This window comes from Bison bison, unplaced genomic scaffold (genome assembly GCF_000754665.1).
Source record: "Bison bison bison isolate TAMUID 2011002044 unplaced genomic scaffold, Bison_UMD1.0 scf7180017864181, whole genome shotgun sequence".
In the NCBI taxonomy this organism is placed as follows: domain Eukaryota; kingdom Metazoa; phylum Chordata; class Mammalia; order Artiodactyla; family Bovidae; genus Bison; species Bison bison.
In genome coordinates this window covers 6,362,021-6,369,909 of record NW_011494753.1, presented here as the reverse complement: position 1 = coordinate 6,369,909, position 7,889 = coordinate 6,362,021, and the positions used below count along the sequence as shown (strand labels likewise).

At 51.9% G+C, this 7,889-nt stretch overlaps 1 protein-coding gene across 1 annotated transcript in view; it reads right to left on the bottom strand.

The window, feature by feature from the left end:
- LOC104991045 (chromosome unknown open reading frame, human C15orf27) overlaps positions 1-7,889 on the bottom strand; it is a 74,328-nt gene that overhangs the window by 27,843 nt on the left and 38,596 nt on the right. Inside the window, exons 6-8 of the mRNA XM_010843406.1 lie at positions 5,007-5,063; positions 3,722-3,860; positions 321-436 (exon numbers count right to left, since the gene is read on the bottom strand). Coding sequence (XP_010841708.1) covers positions 321-436; positions 3,722-3,860; positions 5,007-5,063 — 312 coding nt within the window. The remainder of the gene's footprint in view (positions 1-320; positions 437-3,721; positions 3,861-5,006; positions 5,064-7,889) is intronic.

Here is a 7,889-nt window from a genome sequence, read left to right as displayed (position 1 = left end):
GTGCCCAGAAGACCCTGATAACTGAGAAGGTGACTCAGCCAGTTCAGGCTGGAGAGCTGACTGGTCACCACAGCAAGACGAAAAGAAGCCTGGCCTGGGAATTGGGGCTGAGTCCAGGCCCGGCTGGGCACAAGTCACCTTAGAGACACGTCTCCTGATGCTGGGCCTTGGGCTCCCCATGTGTCTGTGGAGGGGCCGGAGGAGCTCGCTGACCACAGGGCCCCTGCAGCTCTGACACCCTTGGGCGGGGGGCTTTAGGCACCCCTAGCGTTCTCTGCCTGGGATGGACCCGGGCAGAACTGAGAGTGGCCTTGCATTACCCCTTGCTCCTGACAGATCTGCGTCAGTCTCTCCAGCTGCTCGTCTTGGATGGCCTTGGCCTTCTCATACTGCTGGATGACCATCTCCATCTCCACCTTCACCGGCAGGACGTAGGCTGCAAGACAGAGACAGCCCCATGAAGAGCTCGGCAGCGGCAGGGCTGGGAGGGGAAGGGCCAGTCCCAGCGTCCAGCTAGCAGCAGGCTCAGGCCCAGGCGTGGTTCCCAGAAGATCCAGCAGTGCAGTGGCAGGCGTGGTACCTAGGTACCAACAGCACCCAGAAAGTATAAGAGGGTTAGAACCCTAACCATTGTGACCGAGAGACCCATTTTCCTCCTTCTCCATAGTGACCCCATGGACTGCAGCCCACCAGGCTCCTCTGTCCATGGGATTTTCTGTAATTCTGGCTGTATGCATGGCTGCCTGGTATGAGGACTATATTTTCCAGTCTCCTTTGTAGCTGTGAGCAGCCATGAGACTACATCCTGGACAATGGGAATATAAGCGCAGGTGTCATGAAGCAGCTTCCAGAAGCCTTTCTTAAAAGGCAGCTGGGGTTGATGAGGAAGTGGAGATATTAGAACCTTCCTGCACTGCTGGTTGGAATGTAAAATGGGGCAGCTGCTCTGGAAAACAGCAGTTCTTCAAAATATTCAACAAAGAGTCACCACATGGCCCAGTAATTTCATTCCTAGGAATCTAAGAAAAATTAAAACCTATGTCCACACAAAAACTCGAACAGAAGTGTCCACAGCAGCCCAAAGTGGAAACAACCTAAGTGTCCATCAGCTGACAGATGGATACATAAAATGTGGCTCATCTATGCAATGGAGTGCTGCAGCTCAGCTCAGCGGCTTAGCCGCGTCCGACTCTTTGCAACCCCATGGACTGCAGCACGCTAGGCCTCCCTGTCCATCACCAACTCCAAGAGCCTACTCAAACTCAAGTCCATCACATCGGTGATGCCATCCAACCATCTCACCCCTCTTTCGTCCCCTTCTCCTCCTCCCCTCAATCTTTCCCAGCATCAGGGTCTTTCCAAATAAGTCAATTCTTCACATCAGGTAGCCAAAGGTATTGGAGTTTCAGCTTCAGCATAAGCCCTTCCAAAGAATATTCAGGACTGATCTCCTTTAGGATGGACTCGTTGGATCTCCTTTCAGTCCACGGGGCTCTCAAGAGTCTCCTCCAACACCACAGTTCAAAAGCATCAATTCTTCTGCACTCAGCTTTCTTTATAGTCCAACTGTCACATCCATACATGACTACTGGAAAAACCATAGCTTTGACTAGACGGACCTTTGTTGGCAAAGTATTGTCTCTGCTTTTTTAATATGCTGTCTAGGTTGGTCATAGCTTTTCTTCTAAGGAGCAAGCATCTTTTAATTTCATGGCTGCAAGTCACCATTTCACAAGAAAAAGGAATGAAGTCCTGATGCATGCTTGGGCTTCCTGGGTGGTGCTAGTGGTAAAGAACCCACCTGCCAATGCAGGAAACAAAAGAGATGTGGGTTTGATCCCTGGGTCAGGAAGATCCCCTGGAGAAGGAAATGGCAACCCACTTCAGTATTCTTGCCTGGAGAATGCAATGGACAGAGAAGCCTGGCGGGCTACAGTCCACGGGGCCACAAAAGAGTCAGACATGACGGAAGCAACTTAGCACGTGTGTACACATGCTACAACATTGATCAATCTTGAAACCATTAAGTGAAAGAAGGCAGATACAATGGACTACATATCCTATCATTTAAATGAAATGCTCAGAAGAAACAAATCTATAGAGATGGAAAGTAGATTAGTAATTGCTTAAGGCTGGAGGGGAATGGAGAGTGAGGCTAATGGGTTTCTTTTTGAAGTGATTTTTTAAGTGCTCCAAACTAAATTTTGGTGATGTTTGCACAATTCTATGAATGTACTAAAAACCATTGAGTTGTGCATTTTAAATGGGTGAGTCTTATGGTATGTGACTGTATCTCAGTAAAGATGTATAAAAAGAAAAGGCAGCTGGGGCTTTCCTTTTGACTCTTTATCTTATTCCTTTCTTCCGTCTTTCTATTGGCTGAAATGAGGATGTGAGAGCAGGCATGGACGCAGCCATCTTGGACCGTGGGGGTGACTTTGGAAAGTAGGCTCTTTGCAGCAAAGCAACAAAACAGGAGGAACAGGGGACTGTGACTATGGATGCTCCCTGTGGATCCTGGACTGCCCACCTGCAGGCTCTCATGTGAGAGGAACAGGCTTCTATTTTAAGTCACTGCTGTTCTGAGGCCAGTTGCTCACAGTCAATCCTACTTATTTATAAATGAGACACATTGAGACCCAGAGGAGAGCCCCTGGACTCTGGGTTGGAGAACCTGGAGAGTTCCCAGCCAGCAGCAGCCCCACGAACCCCTCCTCTGGCAGTTCTCTGGGCTCTTGGAAAGTCTCAGGATCAACTCTTGACCTGACCTTGGCCTCTGCCTTTCACACTCTTCTCACACCTCTCAGAACCCAGCCCTTCCAGACCCTTCAGAAATCTCGGTCACATGCCTCTTTTGCCACTATGTTCTAGAACTCTCCATGTCTCAATTCTCCAAGTTCCTTTCCACCCACAGTGTCCCAACCTCCAGATGTTCTCTAGCTGCTGTAGGAATCATGCAGACGAGAGAAATCAGAATTTTTCTGTTTGCTTCCAAACTTGAGGACAGCCCAAGACTTGTCTCCAGGCCCCAGAGGCTGCCCCAAGCAGGCCCGCTGTCCCCAGGGTCTCTGCTGAAGCCAGTTCACACCCAGAGTGAGAGTGGCATCCAACCCCCATCTGTTCACACAGCGCATCCCTATCATGATGCTCCCAGTGGCTCAGCAACGCCTGATGTGTCAGGACAAAGGGGAACAGCTGGGAAGAGCATTCACAATGGGAGCTGTCAGGATGCATCGGTGTGAGGGTATCCAGCTGTCCACAGCTGGCAGAGAGGAGCCAGAAGGCACTGTTCATGCCCTGGAGGGAGCGGATGTTCTCAGGGACAGAGCTGAGAGCAGAGCCTGTACAGATGGGGGAGGCTGAATGTCTAAGGGAGCACTGGTAGGCCTCGGGCATCCTGCCTCTACTTGTGGCTCAAGGCTGCTTTGCTATGTGACCCTCCTCCCTCGGGGCCTGAGCCTTCCCACCTGTGAAATGAGACGATGGACGAGATGATCCACCAGCACCTTCTCAGGGTGGACCTTCCAAAGCCGGCCCCGTTCACATCCCAGTTTGATGAGGACCCTGGATTAGGGGCTCCCTGAGCAGATGTCAAGCCCCACAGTATTCACAGGGTGGGATGTGGGGGTGGAAACCGAGGAAAGGCTGCCCCGACAAGGGAGAGACCCCAGAAGCCATGCCACCCTTCCTGCCTCCAGCTCAGCCCCTTCGGGTCACTCACCATCAATCACCCTCTTCACCCGCCAGATCCGGAACATAATGATGAGGCTGATGGCATCCCAGGGGCTCCGGGGCCCATTGGCCACAGTGGACGCCACCATCGGGGCCAAGGACAGGATGATCACTGCCCCGTCAAACACCTGTGAGAGGAGGTGGATGTCAGCATCCTGGGTCACCTTCCTGAATGTCCTGGAACCAGTGACCAGGTCAGGCAAGGCAGCTGGCACTGGCCAACGATGCCCTGCAGCCCCCTCTGAAGGTCACTGTCCATCCCTGGCTACCTCTCCTGATCCTCCCTAGCCTTCAGGGGCCTCTCCCTGCTGGACATGCTCCTGAGCACTGTCTCTCCTCCAAGTGACCTCAGTCCATCACCAGCCTTGGTTCAGGCTGCTTTGGGCTGTTCCAAGCTTCTTTTTCAAGCATCTGCCTCCAGCATCTTGTCTCTTCTTGGCACAGGCTTGCCTTCATGTCACAGGGTTCCTGCGCTGGCCTCTCGGAACCTCTCAGTGGCAGCAGGGGCTGAAGGAAGGCCCCTTCCCCTTGGGAAGCCCAGAGCTTGCATCTTCTTCAACCAGGGCTGGTGCTGAGTCTCTAACTCTGCCTGGAGGCAGAGTTCGGAGAGGAGGGGACCCCCGCCTAAGCTTCAGCTCTGGGCCCTGCCCTGCCGTCAGCCTGTCCCAGCGTGGCCTTGGTCTGAGACTTCCACAGGCCAGGCCTCTCTGTCCACTCCCAGCATTTGACCCAAAGAGGCTAAAAAGTGTGTGCTGGCTGGGGGTGAGGGAGGAATGGGGAGCAGACACTGACCTTCTTGCCTTCTCCTGTGCACACCCAACTGGAAGGACAGCCAGCCTCCCCAGCACCCCATCTCCACCCATCACACCCCACCTCTTCTTCACATGAAACAGAGCAACTGGTTTGCTCTGCAGAAACCCAGGCTGAGAAGCACTTCTAGGGTCCCCTCACTCTGCTCTCCGACCACGGGGCCATTTTAAAGAGTAGATTTGTTTTCAAACACATTTCAGAAGTTTTCCAAAATGATTCAAGAATAACTTTTTAAATTTTGCAGAACTTCAAGGAGACATTTTAGACCATATTCTTTCACTGGAAACTTTCTCAGTCGTCTCCCTTCCCCACCCACCCAAAGGCACAGCTGGACAGACTCGTGTGTCCAGTGTGGGAGGGAGCTGGCCTTTGTTGATGGCTCCCACCCTGGGACGGACAGGACAGTGACAGTTTCCAGCTTCCAGGATGGCTGGCTGTGGGGTGCGGGGGACACTGGTCTTTACCTCTATCTTGTTTTCAATGTAATCCCAGATCCCGAGCACCACAATCCGAAGAACAGTCTGGGGAGAGGAAGTGAGAAAAGAGGGCATGGTTACTGCTCTTTCTACCTGCTTCTACCAGCAGAGAAGACTCCAGAGCTGAGAATCCAAGGCTCTGCCTCCTTGGGAAGAGTCTTCCCCTAAGTGTCTCTCGGTTCATGTGCCCTCCCCAGCCCCGCCTTGAATGCCGCAGCTCAGATCTGCGTTACCACTGGCGCCAGCCCCTGGCTCAGCACCTTCAGTGCTCCCACTGAATACAGATACACTCTGAATCCTTGGAATGGACCCTCAGAACTCTGCCTCCCTCTCCAGTCATCTCTTGCACTCCTGTCATGACATAAAGCACTTGCAAACCTACAAACATGCAATTCTTTCTCCTATACCTTGTCTCCACATGTGGCAAAGACTGCTCCCCCACCCCCAATCTCTCTTTTTTCCTCATACAGTAATTGGAATTTCAGTATGGCCACCCAGAAAAAGACTACATTTCCCAGCCTTCCTTGCATCTGGAGTGGCCAAGTGAGCAAGTTCTGGCCAACAGCTTATGAGCAGAGAAGGTCTGTGTCCCACCTCTCAGTTGTGAGCCCTTCCTCCTCCTTCCTTCTCCTTCCTTCTTCCCAAAGACTAGAATGTGGGCGTGTCGGTGTGGTGGGGAAGTGTGTTCAATTAGGGAGGGCTGGGCAACAAGATGGAGGCACTGCTGGGTCCCCACCAGCCCTACATCACCACATGAGCCTAAACGGCCGGTTCCACCTGTCCTTCCATGAGAGAGAAATGAATCCTGCCTTGTTTAAGCCCGTTTTTGGTTTTCTTGTTAGAGCATCTTGGCCTGTGTGCTAACCAGAGGGCCTCTTTCCCTTTCTCTACTTGGAAAGGCTTTCTTCTCCTTCTGAAAGTAAAAGTGAAAGTTGCTCAGTCATGTCTGACTCTTTGCCACCCCATGGACTATACAGTCCATGAATTCTCCAGGCCAGAATACTGGAGTGGGTAGCCATTCCCTTCTCCAGGGGATCTTCCCGACCACTCAAGCATCGCCTCCATGAAGCTCCTCTACCTTCTCCAGGCTTGGTGCCTCTTTCCTGGGCGTCCTTATAGTCCTTGGGAACATCATTCGCTGCTGTCCCCTCCCCCAGCACTTCATCTCACCTCATGGTGACTGCCTGCCTGATGCCCCAGTTAAGGATGAGGAGACACTGTCTGATTTCTCTCCTTTATCCCAGTGTCTGGCATAGAGTGATTACCCTCGTGAGTGATGAATAAATGCATGACTAACTGATTCCTTAAAACCCTCCATAACTCATTTCAATGCCTCTGCCTTCTGGGGTGGTTTCCTCACCAAGAGTACCTTTTTCTCTAAAGAAGATACTTAGAACCTGGTCTTGTATGACCCTGGTATAACTGTCTTAGGTCCTTCCCTGAACCAAGGTGAGAAGTTCATGGCAATTCCCTCCAGGTGAGGTCCGTTCTCCCACACGCCTACAGGATTAGGTTGGCCAAAAAGTTTGTTCAGAAAACCCACCCGAATTTTTTTTTGGCCAACCCAATACAAGGTCAGCCACCTGAACCTGGCAAAAGCTGCAGAAAGGTTAGCGATCTCTATCCATACTTAGGCCACAAAAATGACTGGCTGCTAAAGTTTCCCTCTTCCTCATGAAGGACTATCCCAATTTCCATGAGGGGATGAGAAGGAGGGATGCTGGTGGCGGCCTGTTATGTCACCATGTTTGAGAACACAGAGGGACACGCGGCAGTCTGATGTCCCTTCCACATGGTTCCCTGATCTCTCACTGAACTGCACCGCAGCTCTGAGAGGGTGAGGAGAGATCTGGGTTGGTGGTTTGGTATCTTGAGGTCACAGTTCAGTAGTGGGCTGGTTTTGTGGCTATGGGCACGTCAAATCCCCTCTCTGGGCCCATTTCCTCTTCCTCTGGAGAGACGGATTAGAAGATACACATCTTCCAGTTCTGTATGAGACTAACATTTGCCATCTGGGATGTATCAGTAGGTTGCAAATCCTGGGCCAGCCCTCCTCACACGTGACTCCCATTTTACAGAAGGGGACGCTCAGAGAGGTTAAGGATGCTGCCCAAAGTCACTCAGGCGTTGGGCAGTGAGTCAGTGTTTGGACGTGGAGGTCGTTGACTCTGCGTTGTATACTCAGGCTGCATGAGAACACCAGACTGTCCCAGTCTTCTGTTGTTCACTCCCTCAAATTGGGCCTACTTTGAAACTCAGCATTTGTCTCCTCTGAAAGGATACACCAGCCACATCCACCCCAAACACACCATTCTGAGGCTCCCAAAGCAGATAGTCCTGGCTAGCACAGAGGGGAACAGGGTCTGGTCCAAATATGATTTCTCCTTCTGCTGCTCCTTTTGAGATTGTGGTAAAATACACACACACACACACACACACACACACGTTTTAGACTTTGTGGCATAAAGTACCTTCGCATTATTGTGCAACCTTCACCATCATCCACCTCCAGAACTTTTTCATCTCCCCAAACTGAAACTCCTGTGCCCATTACATATTAATTCCCCGTCTCCCCCTCCCGCAGCCCCTGGAAACCACTATTCCACTTTCCCTTCTCGGTTTGACTACTCTCAGAACCTCATTAAAAGGGAATCATCCTGCTTCTTTATAAACAAAGCAGCACTTACTGAAAAGTCAGTGGCCCGGGGTGGGGGGGAGGAGGTGAAGGAGGAAGGGAGCCAGCTAGGCTGAGACTCAGCCAGGAACCCGCAGAGGGGAGGGGCAGGCAGCATACATGCAGCCTCTGTGCTCTAGGAAGGGATGGAGGCTTGATGGGCTCCTGGGCCAGAGTGGTGGCAGGAAGGCAAGCAG